The 17,795-nt window shown below is 43.7% G+C and overlaps 1 protein-coding gene across 1 annotated transcript; it reads right to left on the bottom strand.

Moving 5' to 3' along the window:
- Positions 1 to 8,051: 8,051 nt before the first annotated feature.
- On the bottom strand, positions 8,052 to 10,040 carry LOC140908260 (uncharacterized). The gene is made up of 2 exons (XM_073335215.1): positions 9,300 to 10,040; positions 8,052 to 8,717 (listed from the first exon to the last, which is right to left on the bottom strand). Exons 1-2 carry the CDS (start codon positions 9,880 to 9,882, stop codon positions 8,176 to 8,178), a joined length of 1,125 nt encoding a protein of 374 aa, XP_073191316.1. The 5' UTR covers positions 9,883 to 10,040; the 3' UTR covers positions 8,052 to 8,175.
- Positions 10,041 to 17,795: the final 7,755 nt, after the last annotated feature.

Consider the following 17,795-nt stretch of genomic DNA (forward strand, 5'->3'; position numbering starts at 1 on the left):
CAAGCCCATATTCCAAAACTGTATAGCCTAGGGGCTTCCTAGGTTTCAAAAACTACTTTTGCAATGAAAATGTGGTAGATGAGTAATTTTTTATTACTATTTATCAGTGCTATAGTATTTGACATTTGCAGCTTACAAAATAAACAGCTTGATCAAACCTTCTAAATATCTTCAGATATCTCCTGGGAGAAGGGCTGAGTTTGTTTTCTACTTTTATCCGAAAATATTACATGTAGAATATAACACTGTGCAGGAGAGAATCGAAAAATGTTAAATTTAGAATGGAACACCATACTTAAGAGAATCTCTCCCGGGGGGGTCTCTACCATAGTCTACAGAGTGCCATCCTCGGATTCTAACAGATGCCCAACAGAGAAGTTCCAGGCCCTAAACCTCACTGTCGTCTCTTGTGTTAATGAGGACTCTTGATGCAGTTTAAGGTACACTGAGCAGCTTTAAATCAGAGCTCATCCTGCTGAAGGAAAGTTTACAATGGATACACAGGCCAGTCTGTTAGCATTCCAGATGTGGTGCCTGTACCCTGTCTGTGACCAGCATTCATTTCTGCACTCCACAGCTGGTCCATGTAAATGTGCCATATTGCAGCCCATCTGCTCAGAGAGCGCACAGTGGCCCATCTCTCTCTGACAGTGGACCATTTTATTGAACACTATAAATATTGAAATTCATAGGCATGAAGCAGCAGATTTTTAATGTTACTTAGAGAGACATTTGAGCCACAACCTTTGGCAGCAGCACAAACTGTTAGTATCTCAGTACACTGTGCACCATTTGGTTCAGACTCATGAACAACTTTTCCAGAGATTTCATGGCTCTCCAATCCCAGGTAAAATGGAGTACAGACCCTATGGGATGATATTTAGTGTGAATGTCACCCTGCATACAATGTGCATTTGGGATATGGACTTTCCAGCCCTGTGCTGTGTTAAACCATATGTTAATGTTTTTATACTCAGAAAAGATTAGACTGGGGACCAATAAAGTTTCAAAACTACAAATAATAGGCTAACCATAATGAAATGTGAGGTATTCCATAGCCTGTTTTTCTTTTCTCCCAAAGTCTCTGCAGTTTTCATTTTTGAAATGGCAACACTATATTTTGCTAAAGGAAACCAGCTTATTTATATTTTATAAGCTAATATGTGCAAATTTTGTACTAGAGAGTAAACATCCCCATTAATTTGAAATTACTGGCATCTGATCTGGAAAAGAAACAAAACACTGCTTTGTGGTTTTTCTCTTTGTTGCATAACCTCTAGCAAAGTCTGCAGTTAGATGGAAAATGCCCACACCAAAGACAGAGTCACATACATATTTTCTGTGGATTTTCTCTTCTTGTCCAGGCAGAAAGTCTTTTCGAGATTAACCCTTTTCCTTTTGAAGTCAATGGGAGTTTTGGCATTGACATTAATTAGAGCAGGATCAGGCCTTTATTAAAAGGAACTTCATTAAAAATGAATGTCATATTTAAAATTTTCTAAAACACTTTGAAAAAAATCATTTTTATGTACGAGGTTGAATTTGTCATAATATCCACTATGAAAGGTTTAGATGACTTGCTTTTCACTATTGGAATCAGGCATTCAAACCCTGAATTACATCATACCCATGTACAGTAGCTGGGGGAATTAGAGAAAAAAGCTCCCAATGTGGCATTTGTTTTGTTCAGGGCTTGTGTAAAACCCTTAATGTGACAAGCATCTAAAAAGTTGTTCATGTATATTAATGATATGAAGAACTGAACACTAAGAAGAAAGATCAGCTTGGAATATTGTTCTGGCACGTACCTTTCTTAGAACTGTGCCGCTTTGTAAGTTTGCTTCATTATCATTTCTCAGTTGCTCAGTTGTCTTTGTTACAATTAAAAAGAAAAGACATCTTTAATAGTGAAGTTGTAACATTCCAACGATAAGCTGTGTCATTGTTCAAACAGTTCCCTGAGTTCCCAATCAGCAGTGTTATGTAAGGTGGCAGGTTAATAAAAGCGACACACTGAAATCATTTGTACCAGATTATCTCTCCTTCCAAACTCTGACAGATGCTAAGTCCAGCTGGTAAAAAAAGTTTATAGGCGAGTTGGATCTGGGGCCTTCACACACTCCACAATGTTGGCTACCAATGCTTGTTTTAATGAGTCACGAATTGCCTGTTTATCTTCTGCTCCCTGCTGTTTCTGCATTTTCTCTTCCAGAACAATCCTAGAAACACATGCTGCTACAGACGCTGGAGCAATGTGTGTAGACATTTGAGCCAAATTATTATAAAGAACTCTTTCTTCTCTGATATTAAAAAAAAAAGGGTGAGAATTGCACATTGCCTAGCAAATCGTTATCTCAGATGTTCACTGTGACATGCTCAATATGGCCTCCCAGAGAAAGTTGGAGACATTTGAAACCTTAACAACTACACTGTAATTGGCAGGTTTTGTTGTTCATGTTCTGGCTCTGCTAAAACTACTCTAAACACTTTGTTTAATGATGTTACATTATGACAACACATGGCTTCTATAGAACAAGTCATCATGGTTAACATGCAACTACACAGGAAAAGTAGCAAGTGGCCAGAAAACAGTACCAGTCAGAGCCATTTTTCAGGTCTCAACTCCAATTACAAAAAGGCAGTAACAAACAAACAAACAAAATAGAGGCAGCTTGCCTGTACGGGGATGTGTTCACTTCCCATCCATTTCCAGTGAACATAACTACAGGTACCTAAACCCAACAGGCTAAGTTATTTCCAAAACACTGCCTGCAGAAAGGGGTCTTCCTGGGGGTAATGTCACCGTAGTGGCAGCATCATTCCTTGAGACAGTTGGTCTGATACCCTTCTACCTTGTCTGGTCATTTACATCTGTGCAAGGTGTAAAGTGCTGCATGTGAGAGTGAGAGAGTGTGAGAACAATGTAAAAAACTATCATTGTCCATGAGGTAAGCAAGCGTTGGCCAGTTAGTAAATTACCTGTCTCAAAAAACTGGCTTCTGAACACTTCCTGCAAACATTTTTCTTTCTTTTCTGGGTGATATTGAAATAACACCACCACCAAATACCCCAGAACAGCTCTGATATTAATGGTATGGCGTAGTGTTCAGAGGGGCACTGTTGAGAGAAAAGTAACAAGTAATAAAACCCAAATCTGAACAATTTAGCTTAGTACAATGAAAAGAATTCTTAAAATCTAAGTTCTTTCCACCGTTTATGTTATTTATTGTCATTGTGCACTTCACTGTTTGGGCAGTTGAACTAAATTATTAACTGCCTGGTACTCACCTCCTTGGATATATAAAAGATTTCCAATAATTCAAGAAGTGGTCCTCCTGCATCCTGCCATTACAATTAAAATTACAGTCACGCCCATTGCACAGTAATACACAATAGACTAGTCGTTCCATCACAAAGACCTCACTCCTACCGTGCTCCAGTAACAAAAAGTGCCTGACCCAAAGCCCACTGACATCAATGAAAAGACTTCTATTCACTTCGACAAGCTTTGGATCCGGCCCCAAATATTGAAGTGGCTCCCCTTTTCCCCCAACTCTAAGGGTCTGAATTGTGACAAGATGGCAAGAGAGATTTCCAGACGCAACAGTAGCTGTGCAAGTACACCAAGGTCTGGAGTATTAACAATAGTTCCAAATGGAGGTGAGGGACAGAAACTATACGCTATTATGAAACATCCACTTACATTGATTAAGCTATTATAGTATTATTATAGTAATGCCCAGAGGTGCCAACCAAAATCAGATCCTCATTGTGCTAAGCACTGTACAAACAGTCATTAATAAGAAGTGACAGTTCCCACTCTAGAGAACTTACAGTCTAAATAGACAGTAGACAGGAGGGGGAAACATAGGCACAGAAAGGTGAAGAGTGTTGCTCAAGGTCACATAGCAAGTCAGTGGCTAACCCAGGAACAGAACCTCTGTCTCTCAGTCTCCTTACTCCACCCATTAGAACACATTGCCTGATGACTGATATCACCACTTGAGCTGCCATTGCTTCTTTTGTGGGCATTTTAAAATGCTTTATATGTAATATTATTTAGATATATGCTCAATATTATATGTTAGACTGAGGGGCCCTAGATGAGTAGTTTATAAAGTAAGCTACGGTATTGCATCACTGACTCATGAATTGAAAAAGCACTAAGCGGTAATGCGGTTGGTCACTTTTTAAATCCATGAAGTTAAAATTTTCCACTGTGAACCTCAGCTCCAGTCAATAGAAGTTGTATTATAATAACCTCTATAAATGTCTGTTTTCCCTAAATGTGCTTCAGCTTCCGTTACTTGCTATTGAACTTCCTTTCAGCTCCCAGCATCATGTGATTCCTTCAGTTAATGACAGAGGCAACTCAGTAATAACAGCAATCACCTGGGATGGATTATCTCCCATTAGGAAAAAGTAGAATATGACATACAATTTCCACATCCTTCAGACGTCCTTTAGGATTGTCACTAGTAGTGACCTTTACTACATAGTCTACATCTTTATAAGGGTATGTCTACACTACGGAATAAGGTTGAATTTATAGAAGTCGGTTTTTTAGAAATCGGTTTTATATATTCGAGTGTGTGTGTCCCCACAGAAAATGCTCTAAGTGCATTAAGTGCATTAACTCGGCGGAGCGCTTCCACAGTACCGAGGCTAGAGTCGACTTCCGGAGCATTGCACTGTGGGTAGCTATCCCACAGTTCCCGCAGTCTCCGCTGCCCATTGGAATTCTGGGTTGAGATCCCAATGCCTGATGGGGCTAAAACATTGTCGCGGGTGGTTCTGGGTACATATCGTCAGGCCCCCGTTCCCTCCCTCCCTCCGTGAAAGCAAGGGCAGACAATCGTTTCGCGCCTTTTTTCCTGAGTTACCTGTGCAGACGCCATACCACGGCAAGCATGGAGCCCGCTCAGGTAACCATCACCCTATGTCTCCTGGGTGCTGGCAGACGCGGTACGGCATTGCTACACAGTAGCAGCAACCCATTGCCTTGTGGCAGCAGATGGTACAGTACGACTGGTAGCCATCATCGTCATGTCCGAGGTGCTCCTGGCCACGTCGGCTGGGAGCGCCTGGGCAGACATGGGCGCAGGGACTAAATTTGGAGTGACTTGACCAGGTCATTCTCTTTAGTCCTGCAGTCAGTCCTATTGAACCGTCTTATGGTGAGCGGGCAGGCGATACGGACTGCTAGCAGTCGTACTGTACCATCTTCTGCCGAGCAGCCATGAGATGTGGATGGCATGCAGTCCTTCTGCACCGTCTGCTGCCAGCCAAAGATGTAAAAGATAGATGGAGTGGATCAAAACAAGAAATAGACCAGATTTGTTTTGTACTCATTTGCTTCCCCCCCCCCGTCTAGGGGACTCATTCTTCTAGGTCACACTGCAGTCACTCATAGAGAAGGTGCAGCGAGGTAAATCTAGCCATGTATCAATCAGAGGCCGGGCTAACCTTCTTGTTCCAATAAGAACGATAACTTAGGTGCACCATTTCTTATTGGAACCCTCTGTGAAGTCCTGCCTGAAGTACTCCTTGATGTAAAGACACCCCCTTTGTTGATTTTAGCTCCCTGAAGCCAACCCTGTAAGCCGTGTCCTGTGTCGCCCCTCCCGGCGTCAGAGCAACGGCAAACAATCGGGCATCTGAGAGTGCTGTCCAGAGCAGTCACAATGGAGCACTCTGATGGGGCTAAAACATTGTCGCGGGTGGTTCTGGGTACGTATCGTCAGGCCCCCGTTCCCTCCCTCCCTCCGTGAAAGCAAGGGCAGACAATCGTTTCGCGCCTTTTTTCCTGAGTTACCTGTGCAGATGCCACACCACGGCAAGCATGGAGCCCGCTCAGGTAACCGTCACCCTATGTCTCCTGGGTGCTGGCAGACACGGTACGGCTTTGCTGCACAGTAGCAGCAACCCATTGCCTTCTGGCAGCAGACGGTGCAATACAACTGGTAGTCGTCCTCGTCGTGTCCGAGGTGCTCCTGGCCACGTCGGCTGGGAGCGCCTGGGCAGACATGGGCGCAGGGACTAAATTTGGAGTGACTTGACCAGGTCATTCTCTTTAGTCCTGCAGTCAGTCCGATTGAACCGTCTTATGGTGAGCAGGCAGGCGATACGGACTGCTAGCAGTCGTACTGTACCATCTTCTGCCGAGCAGCCATGAGATGTGGATGGCAAGCAGTCCTTCTGCAGCGTCTGCTGCCAGCCAAAGATGTAAAAGATAGATGGAGTGGGTCAAAACAAGAAATAGACCAGATTTGTTTTGTACTCATTTGCCTCCTCCCCTGTCTAGGGGACTCATTCCTCTAGGTCACACTGCAGTCACTCACAGAGAAGGTGCAGCGAGGTAAATCTAGCCATGTATCAATCAAAGGCCAGGCTAACCTCCTTGTTCCAATAAGAACGATAACTTAGGTGCACCATTTCTTATTGGAACCCTCCGTGAAGTCCTGTCTGAAATACTCCTTGATGTAAAGACACCCCCTTTGTTGATTTTAGCTCCCTGAAGCCAACCCTGTAAGCCGTGTCATCAGTCGCCCCTCCCTCCGTCAGAGCAACGGCAGACAATCGTTCCGTGCCTTTTTTCTGTGAAGACGCCATACCAAGGCAAGCATGGAGGCCGCTCAGCTCACTTTGGCAATTAGGAGCACATTAAACACCACACGCATTATCCAGCAGTATATGCAGCACCAGAACCTGGCAAAGCGATACCGGGCGAGGAGGCGACGTCAGCGCGGTCACGTGAGTGATCAGGACATGGACACTGATTTCTCTGAAAGCATGGGCCTGCCAATGCATGCATCATGGTGCTAATGGGGCAGGTTCATGCTGTGGAACGCCGATTCTGGGCTCGGGAAACAAGCACAGACTGGTGGGACCGCATAGTGTTGCAGGTCTGGGACGATTCCCAGTGGCTGCAAAACTTTCGCATGCGTAAGGGCACTTTCATGGAACTTTGTGACTTGCTTTCCCCTGCCCTGAGGCGCATGAATACCAAGATGAGAGCAGCCCTCACAGTTGAGAAGCGAGTGGCGATAGCCCTGTGGAAGCTTGCAACGCCAGACAGCTACCGGTGAGTTGGGAATCAATTTGGAGTGGGCAAATCTACTGTGGGGGCTGCTGTGATGCAAGTAGCCCACGCAATCAAAGATCTGCTGATATCAAGGGTAGTGACCCTGGGAAATGTGCAGGTCATAGTGGATGGCTTTGCTGCAATGGGATTCCCTAACTGTGGTGGGGCTATAGACGGAACCCATATCCCTATCTTGGCACCGGAGCACCAAGCCGCCGAGTACATAAACCGCAAGGGGTACTTTTTGATAGTGCTGCAAGCTCTGGTGGATCACAAGGGACGTTTCACCAACATCAACGTGGGATGGCCGGGAAAGGTGCATGATGCTCGCATCTTCAGGAATTCTGGTCTGTTTCAAAAGCTGCAGGAAGGGACTTTATTCCCAGACCAGAAAATAACTGTTGGGGATGTTGAAATGCTTATATGTATCCTTGGGGACCCAGCCTACCCCTTAATGCCATGGCTCATGAAGCCGTACACAGGCAGCCTGGACAGTAGTCAGGAGCTCTTCAACTACAGGCTGAGCAAGTGCAGAATGGTGGTAGAATGTGCATTTGGACGTTTAAAGGCACGCTGGCGCAGTTTACTGACTCGCTTAGACCTCAGCGAAACCAATATTCCCACTGTTATTACTGCTTGCTGTGTGCTCCACAATATCTGTGAGAATAAGGGGGAGACGTTTATGGCGGGGTGGGAGGTTGAGGCAAATCGCCTGGCTGCTGGTTACGCGCAGCCAGACACCAGGGCGGTTAGAAGAGCACAGGAGGGTGCGGTACGCATCAGAGAAGCTTTGAAAACCAGTTTCATGACTGGCCAGGCTACGGTGTGAAAGTTCTGTTTGTTTCTCCTTGATGAAACCCCCCGCCCCTTGGTTCACTCTACTTCCCTGTAAGCTAACCACCCGCCCCTCCTCCCTTCAATCACCGCTTGCAGAGGCAATAAAGTCATTGTTGCTTCACATTCATGCATTCTTTATTCATTCATCACACAAATAGGGGGATGACTACCAAGGTAGCCCAGGAGGGGTGGTGGAGGAGGGAAGGAAAATGCCACACAGCACTTTAAGCACAGCACTTTAAAAGTTTACAACTTTAAAATTTATTGAATGACAGCCTTCTTTTTTTGGGGCAATCCTCTGTGGTGGAGTGGCTGGTTGGACGGAGGCCCCCCCACCGCGTTCTTGGGCGTCTGGGTGTGGAGGCTATGGAACTTGGGGAGGAGGGCGGTTGGTTACAGAGGGGCTGCAGTGGCAGTCTGTGCTCCAGCTGCCTTTGCTGCAGCTCAACCATACACTGGAGCATACTGGTTTGGTCCTGCAGCAGCCTCAGCATTGAATCCTGCCTCCTCTCATCACGCTGCCGCCACATTTGAGCTTCAGCCCTGTCTTCAGCCAGCCACTTACTCTCTTCAGCCCGCCACTTACTCTCTTCAGCCCGCCACCTCTCCTCCCGGTCATTTTGTGCTTTCCTGCACTCTGACATTATTTGCCTCCACGCATTCGTCTGTGCTCTGTCAGTGTGGGAGGACAGCATGAGCTCGGAGAACATTTCATCGTGAGTGCGATTTTTTTTCTTTCTAAGCTTCACAAGCCTCTGGGAAGGAGAAGATCCTGTGATCATTGAAACACATGCAGCTGGTGGAGAAAAAAAAAGGGACAGCGGTATTTAAAAAGACACATTTTATAAAACAGTGGCTACACTCTTTCAGGGTAAACCTTGCTGTTAACATTACATACATAGCACATGTGCTTTCGTTACAAGGTCGCATTTTGCCTCCTCCCACCGCGTGACTACCCCCTCAACCTTCCCCCCTCCCTGTGGCTAACAGCGGGGAACATTTCTGTTTAGCCACAGGCAAACAGCCCAGCAGGAATGGGCTCCTCTGAGTGTCCCCTGAAGAAAAGCACTCTATTTCAACCAGGTGACCATGAATTAGATCTCACTCTCCTGAGGATAACACAGAGAGATAAAGAACGGATGTTGTTTGAATGCCAGCAAACATACACTGCAATGCTTTGTTCTACAATGATTCCCGAGTACGTGTTACTGGCCTGGAGTGGTAAAGTGTCCTACCATGAAGGACGCAATAAGGCTGCCCTCCCCAGAAACCTTTTGCAAAGGCTTTAGGACTACATCTAGGAGAACCGCCAGGGCAAAGTAATCCTTTCACATGCTTGCTTTTAAACTATGTATAGTATTTTAAAAGGTACACTCACCAGAGGTCCCTTCTCCGCCTGCTGGGTCCAGGAGGCAGCCTTGGGTAGGTTCGGGGGGTACTGGCTCCAGGTCTAGGGTGAGAAACAGTTCCTGGCTGTCGGGAAAACCGGTTTCTCCGCTTGCTTGCTGTGAGCTATCTACAACCTCCTCCTCCTCATCATCTTCTTCGTCCCCAAAACCTGCTTCCGTATTGCCTCCATCTCCATTGAAGGAGTCAAACAACACGGCTGGGGTAGTGGTGGCTGAACCCCCTAAAATGGCATGCAGCTCATCATAGAAGCGGCATGTTTGGGGCTCTGACCCAGAGCGGCTGTTCGCCTCTCTGGTTTTCTGGTAGGCTTGCCTCAGCTCCTTCAGTTTCACGTGGCACTGCTTCGGGTCCCTGTTATGGCCTCTGTCCTTCATGCCCTGGGAGATTTTGACAAAGGTTTTGGCATTTCGAAAACTGGAACGGAGTTCTGATAGCACGGATTCCTCTCCCCAAACAGCGATCAGATCCCGTACCTCCCGTTCGGTCCATGCTGGAGCTCTTTTGCGATTCTGGGACTCCATCATGGTCACCTGTGCTGATGAGCTCTGCATGGTCACCTGCAGCTTGCCACGCTGGCCAAACAGGAAATGAGATTCAAAAGTTCGCGGTTCTTTTCCTGTCTACCTGGCCAGTGCATCTGAGTTGAGAGTGCTGTCCAGAGCGGTCATAATGGAGCACTCTGGGATAGCTCCCGGAGGCCAATACCATCGAATTGTGTCCACAGTACCCCAAATTCGAGCCAGCAACGTCGATTTAAGTGCTAATCCACTTGTAAGGGGTGGAGTAAGGAAATCGATTTTAAGAGCCCTTTAAGTCGAAATAAAGGGCTTCATTGTGTGGACGGGTGCAGGTTTACATCGATTTAACGCTGCTAAATTCGACCTAAAGTCCTAGTGTAGACCAGGGCTAAGAGTGTCTTCAACAATAAAGTTCATTTCGTGGTCTTGTTTGAAGTGTGTGTTTTAAAAACTTTATTACATGGAATCCATACTGCCCATTTACTATAAACCAGATCACTGAAAGCAAAGACCTTATTTTTTATTCCAAGGATGAGATCCTCAGCCCTGGGTAGGTTCCCTTTGCACAGTGCAGCTGCACAGGGAAATCCTCAGCTGACAAATGGGTGCTCTCCTCCACCCTATTCCCGCCCCACACATTACACTGCCAAAGGGGGCATTAGAGTGATCTTGGGTGAGGGATGTCAGGGTTGGGACAGGGTAGGGAGCTATTTGTAGGGCCAGTTTGTTTCCTGACAGTCCCCAGGATCATGGGAGGTGGAGGCTGAAAACTACCTATGTCTGTCTTAAGAGCTCTGAGCACCCGGGGCATATAACCCTAAGTACAGATCTCACTAGGCTTAATCTTGTGAACTGCAGAGTCACCTCAACTCTGTCTTAGTGAAAATAACAATATGGTGCATCTCTTGGCAAACACTGTATTTATTATCTTTTCTTTGATTCTACAACAGCGGTTGCTGAGTTCTCAGGTTTCCCAAGCTTCCATTTTGTATCTGCTGCCTGGCTGAACACACTTATTGATGTCCTTGGCAAGACAGGGTAAGGAAAGCATTTCCGCCAGTGTCCCCAATTATTAACAGAATGTTTGGAATTTGTCTATTCTTTGCACATGGGAAACTGTATGGTCATTTGGCAGATGTTGAAGCCCACTGATTTTATATCCAGCAGCTTGGAAAAACAATGGACGTCATACTCTGCTTAACAAAATATATGCCAGGGAGAGTCCATCATCTGCACTAGCAAAGTGAAATTTACCCAGCCAATTACTCACTGTCATTCTGCTAAAGGAAGCACCATAATTCCACAAGCTTATTTTCTTTTCAATCCCATCTTTCATAAAATCAATGTGACGTTCCCATGAGTGCAGACACAATTATTTATTGCAATGCCTTTTGCCTGCGTTCTCTTTTTATTTAGTGGGTTTAATAATATGCTAATGACAGGAAGAAAACATACATATAAAATATTGTATGCATCAAGACTTGGAAGGAGAGGGTAAATTTGGCTCCCAACCATGAAATCTCATTCTGCAGTTGCCTTCTTAATGGCATCTCTCGAGGTCAGTGGCTTTGAATTCTCCCAATTGTATGGGGTCACTCTGGCAGCACTGACCAAGTAGAAAAGATTCAGCCAGGGGAAACAATGGCAGAAGTCACCCTTTAAATGTCCTGCCTTCTATATCGTGCAATTGATTCCAAGGCTCCCCACTACGATGTCACTGTTTGACCAGTTTGCTTTAAAACAGCTTAATTAGCTGAAAGGAAAGCTATGTCTGAGCATGTTTGTGAGAAAAAAACAAAAAGCTCTCCCCTTTCAGAAAGCTCATGCTCTGTCTTGTCGGAAATCTCTGGTTCTGAAATGAAACAACATTCCTTTCATACAGAATTAAGTCCCTGACAACAAATTTTCCTGGATCGGGGAAACAACTGATTCTGTAGTGTGTTGATGTTGACATTTTTATTTTTGTGTGTTTTGAAGGTCTGTTTTCCCTGCATCTTTGTTAAATGTAGGAACTCAGTGGGGAAAGTTCAATAAATCAGTAAAAGCCACATTTATTTCCTGATGTGAGAGGAGATGTAAACCAATCAATACCAATTTAATCCTTTGCTGTTACTTCTGTTTTACTATTCAGGCCAGCGGCTAGAGAACATCCAATTTTTGCATAAATATTAAACAGAAATGGGAGCGTTTAAATCTCATATTTATATGCTTCCTCTCCTAAAACCCACCCAAGAAACTAAGTAAATGAAAATTCATATTAACATAAGACAGACTTCTAATTTCAGCAAGGAGCAAACTGGAAATAAAGGTTCCAGGCAGTCCTGCACTTCTTACTCAAGAAAACCTCGTACTGAAGTCAATTTGTTTGTCTGAGGATCAGACCTCAACTTTGTTTCTCCACTTTCTGAGTTAAAATGTCTGAAATTGCCAATTGATACAACTCCTAAAATAAAAGATGCCGAGGAATTTAGTACACGTCTTGTACTTTGTGGTTTGTCTTCTCTGAAATCTGAGCTTCAGTCCTGTTGTGGGAAGGTTAAGATAATTTTTTTACCTAGTGTATATGGGAAGAGCTGTGCTCCTATTGCTAAACGCTGTAATTTTTGGTATTTTTTAAAGTGACTATTACCATATATTCCCAAGTAATCCCAGTTCAATAGCAAGAGAATAATAATTATAATATCAAATAGTGCTACATATACTCACTTTTCATCTTCCATTTGTTTTACAAATATTTATCAATTCATTACCTCAACAGGAATATTTTGTGGCTTGGAAACTAGTTATAGATAGGTAACCTGAGCCACAGAAAGATTAAGTAATTTGTCCAAGGCCTCGGGGGATTCAGTGTCAGAGGCAGAATAAGAACTCAAGTTTCTCATTCTTGGGTTCAGACCATTAATCCAGTTACCATTGTGTGTGTGTAGTGATGGTGTTGGCACAGGGACCAGAGGGGAACACTTACATCCAAATCATTGCCAGGGGTCATCTAGTTAGAAAATGATAGGGTTAGGGGACATCCTGCACCGCTAATCTCCCAGGTCAGCAAACTAAGGCTCCAATCCTAAAAACACCTACATGTGTGAGTAACTATATGCAAGTCAATGGGTTCAAGGAAATTACTCACCTGTGCAAAGTTACTTATGGGAGTGTTTGCAGATCTGGGGCTTTATACAGGTTTTCTTTTTTCGAAAATTGAGGAAGAAAAGAAATTTCCCCCACCTCTCCCACAAAACACCCCACGAAATGTCTGTGACCCTCTTGCTCTTAACTACAGGAGTATGAATTCATCAGCTGCACTCATTTTCTTGTGCATTTGTCTGAATTTTCAGTCAACTGCAGCTCTTTTTCTCAAGTGCAAAACTGTAATGACCAGGATTTTTTTTAAAGATTCTTTATGCTTTCATTGCATGAAGAATTGTAATAGGCAAATGTGAACAAAGATGCCATCCTTCACTTCTGATCTCCAAATCTTTGCTAAAACAAGATGATGTCTTTTGCAAAACTCCCAGATTTTATATTACCAGTTGTTCTCCTCTACTTAGATTTTTCGAAAGGTGAAGGAAAGGATGATTAAACCAGAAACAAAGTCTGTAATTAGCAGTATAAATCTCTCAGTGATTTCGGTAGGTCACAAAATTAACTGGTACAGACTTCGGACACATCTGCTCTTTTGGCAACTACTGCCCTTTCTAAGCTTTCTCATTGGCTGATGCTAATCATATGATAGGTCTCCTGGAACTTATTTGTGCTCCCAAAGCTAAAGGCAGGCACAGTGATGAAACCCTACATTTCCAAAATGCTAAAACATGTACCAGAGTACAGAGCTCCCAGTAACTGACACACAGGGTCACATTTTTTTTAAACACTGCAGTCCTTTCCTAGGACACATGAAGGGGAGAAAATCTCGGGGTTTATTGTGTACTGCCGAGCTGCAGCACATTGCAGTGCAACACTCACGCTCAGGAGCACATTATCAGTCTTAGGGAAAAGGTGGCTAGATGCAGCATTACAGGCTGTTATTATTGAAGGAGGAAGGGAGCCAGGCCCACAAGGTGGCATCAATGGTGTCATCTTCAAAAGGAGCTGCTCAGTTTTAATCTTGGCTAGAGGTTCGATATCCTGATGGCAGAGTAGCAAACAGCACAGAGCTCAGGTAAACAGGAGAATAGGAAGAAGTAAAATGACCTGCCTGTTTTAGTCCTTAAAATGTAGGTTTCCAAAGTAAATGACAGTCAGATGTTGTGTGGCATCAGTTCTTGCCAACTGCACTATGAAGAAAGAGGCCAAAGGTCAAGTGCCTTCAACAAAACCACATCTGATTTGCTTGTTCTAAATAATTCTTTCACTTGCAAGTCTGTCATAAGGTATTGTTATAAAATGTTAATGAAACATTTATATTCTAGATTGTTATATCTCATTATGTGATGGAACTAATAGGGTCTCAGCTGTATAATCTATAAAACGCGTAGCACAAAATGGAAAGCTGTGAATTGTAGGGATTATAGTTATGTGCCTGTTTTCTTATCGGCTGCTCACATCCCCAAGCTATTTTGTTACAATGCACAATCGACTCGGCAGTGGTGAGTGACTGCAGCAAAGAGCACAACTGTCCCATCAGAAACAAACAAATGCAGTGGCCAGAGCTGTGGGAAACATAGTGTTTTTTTCTTCACAAGGGGTTGCATGGCATTGTCGTGGGTTTCACTCCTCATGGGTTTGAACAGCACACGTTCTGCTGTGCATTTGGGTTTCAAACACTCAAAATACAAAGCAAAATTGAACTGAAATCCCTGGCAGGCTTCCTCTCGTTTGTGTTGAAAACTTGCAGCACCATGAGTTCCATAAGCTCTGTATGGAAAATGAAAGCTCAGCCTAGATTCTTATGAAAGGTTCACAAATCTTGGGGAGACTTCTTAGGAACATGATACGAGTTGCAAGTTTGCGTGTGATGCCATTGAAAGCAGATGAATTTTGTGTGGTTTCTAGTTTCACTGCAAATATTCAGCTCATCTCTGGTCACAAATAGTGCACTGTAAAGATAAAACTCCAATGACTTCAGTGAGAACAGGATTGAGCCACATCTGACTAACATATATCGCTCAATGCAACACATTTCAGAGATGGGATATAACAGGCAAGGGCTCATTCTTCAGATCATTTGCCTTAGAGTATAGACACTACACAGGGAGGACCGGTTGAACACTTGCTCTAGAAAGCAGGGACAGTCACTAGCTGTGCTTTGTTTAGGGAAGCCTGCAGAGTCATTGTGTCACTGACTCAGTGCTATTCAAGAGAGAAAATAAAAAGAAAGAGAATGAAGAAGATCTCTTATTTTTGAAAGTACCCCCATATATTTTACTATTTCATTTGGGATTTTCTACTTTCTTTTCTCTCTCCATGGGCAAAAAGGGCCATATTGAGACCTCTGGGGATGATGTTTTGCTTCTTGCATTTGCTCAGGAAGTAGATGTCGCTGTTAAGCTTTGCTTCTTTTTTCTTCATGTTGTGGAGTTTCCATTTCAGATGGCTAAATTTGATATCTTCCAAGAAGGAACCACCTCAAACAAAAAAATCATCTCATACTCCCACACACTAGAGGGGGAAAAAACAGGAATGTTAACTGGAAATTATGCAAGCAATCCAACACAACTATCAAAAAAAACCTGATGACAACCATCTAACACAAAATCAAAAAGTGGAACCAATTACAACTAGTCCACAACCCAGAGAACTCCATATCTGGGAGAAACCATGGCACAAGTGCTCACCACATGGAGACTACATGACACCTGAACATCATCAGTTTATCAAGACTACCCTTCACTGGAGCTGAATTATCTGTACTTTCTAAGGGACTCAACTTCTGCCTCACCACAGAACGTGATACCATACTAAAATGTGGAGAACTAGAAGAATTCTTCCACTGCCTTTGCCTCATAGAATTCTTTTGCAACAATGATGACTCCACTCACAATTACCACATTCCTGCCAACAATCATAAAAAAAAAAAGAATCATCTGACTGGACACCACAGAGCAGATGAAACCGCGCTCTTGATCATTACATTGATTGCTTCAGGGAAAAAACTGATTGTGAAATCCTTAACAAACATCACATCCATCACAATCTCTACACTGCCGAGAGACCAGCCATACAGTCCCTGAAATCTAACCACCAGATAGTGAGCAAACCAGCAGTCAAAGGGGGCACCATTGTTGTCCTCCACCATGATGACTATATTAATGAGGCCACCCAACAACTGCTATAAAGAACTCAAAGAAAACCCCACACCACAGTTTATCCAGGCATTTAAGGGTATCATCAAATCCTTCCCCAAACAACTCCAAGAGAAACTCTACAAACTCATCCCCCATAAATCCAACCCAGGGACCTTTTACATGCTTCCCAATATACACAAACAAGGGAACCCAGGCAGACCCATCATATCTGGTCACAGCACTCTTACTCAAGGAATACCAGGATTCATAGAAGCCATTCTCAAACCATTCACCACACAAAGGGCCAGCTTCCTCCAGGACACAACTGACTTCCTCCACAAACTCTGCAACATTAACAAACTCCCTCAGAACACCATCCTCTCCACCATGGATATCAATTCTCTATACCCCAAAATAATGTAATAACCTCACAATGATGGCCTAGCTGCCTGCCTCAAATATTTACAAGACAATGGACAACACTCAGATGTCCACCCCAAATACACTGCCAAACTCATCCATCCTCAGACATAACAATTTTACATTGAACAATAAACACTTTTTTCCAAGCCAAGGGAACAGCCAAGACTACTAGGATGGCTCCCCAATATGCCAAATTTCTGGACAAATTGTAGAATCATAGCATCATAGGAATGGAAGGGAACTTGAGAGGTCATCTAGTCCAGTCCTCTGTACTCAAGGCAGGACTAAGCATTATCTAGATCATCCCTGACAGGTGTTTGTCTAACCTGCTCTTAAAAATCTCCAGTGATGGAGATTCCACAACACCTCTAGGCAATTTATTCCAGTGCTCGATCATTATATTAATTGCTTCAATTGCTACATTGACAGTTCAGAAGTTTTTCCTAATGTCCAACCTAAACCGCCCTTGCTGAAATTTAAGCCCATTGCTTCTTGTCCTATCCTCTGAGGTTAAGGAGTATATTTTTTCTCCAACCTCTTTGTAACAACCTTTTATGTACTTGAAAACTCAACTCTTCTCTTCTCTTCTCTTCTCTTCTCTTCTCTTCTCTTCTCTTCTCTTCTCTTCTCTTCTCTTCTCCAGACTAAACAAACCCAATTTTTTCAATCTTCCCTCACAGGTGATGTTTTCTAGACCTTTAATCATTTTTGTTGTTCTACTCTGGACTTTCTCCAATATGTCCACATCTTTCCTGAAATGTGGCACCCAGAACTGGACACATTACTCTAGTTGAGCCCTAATCAGCCCGGAGTAGGGTGGAAGAATTACTTCTCGTGTCTTGCTTACAACACTTCTGCTAACACATCCCAGAATGATGTTTGCTTTTTTTGCAACAGGTCCCTTTCTGCATTACTCCTTCCTAGGGAGTCATTTCCCATTTTGTATGTATGCAACTGATTGTTCCTTCCTAAGTGGAGTACTTTGCATTTGTCCTTATTGAGTTTCATCCTATTTTCTTCAGACCATTTCTCCAGTTTGTGCAGATTATTTTGAATTCTAATCCTATCCTTCAAAGCACTTGAACCCCTCCCAGCTTAGTATCATTCTCACATTTTATAAGTGTACTCGCTATGCCATTATGTAAAGCATTGATGAAGATACTGAACAGAACTCAACCCAGAACTGATCCCTGCAGGACCCCACTTGATATGCCCTTCCAGCTTGATTGTGAACCACTGATAACTACTCTCTGGGAATGGATTTCCAACCAGTTATGCACCCACCTTATAGTAGCTCCATCT

Source organism: Lepidochelys kempii, chromosome 3 (genome assembly GCF_965140265.1).
Source record: "Lepidochelys kempii isolate rLepKem1 chromosome 3, rLepKem1.hap2, whole genome shotgun sequence".
NCBI classification, from domain to species: domain Eukaryota; kingdom Metazoa; phylum Chordata; order Testudines; family Cheloniidae; genus Lepidochelys; species Lepidochelys kempii.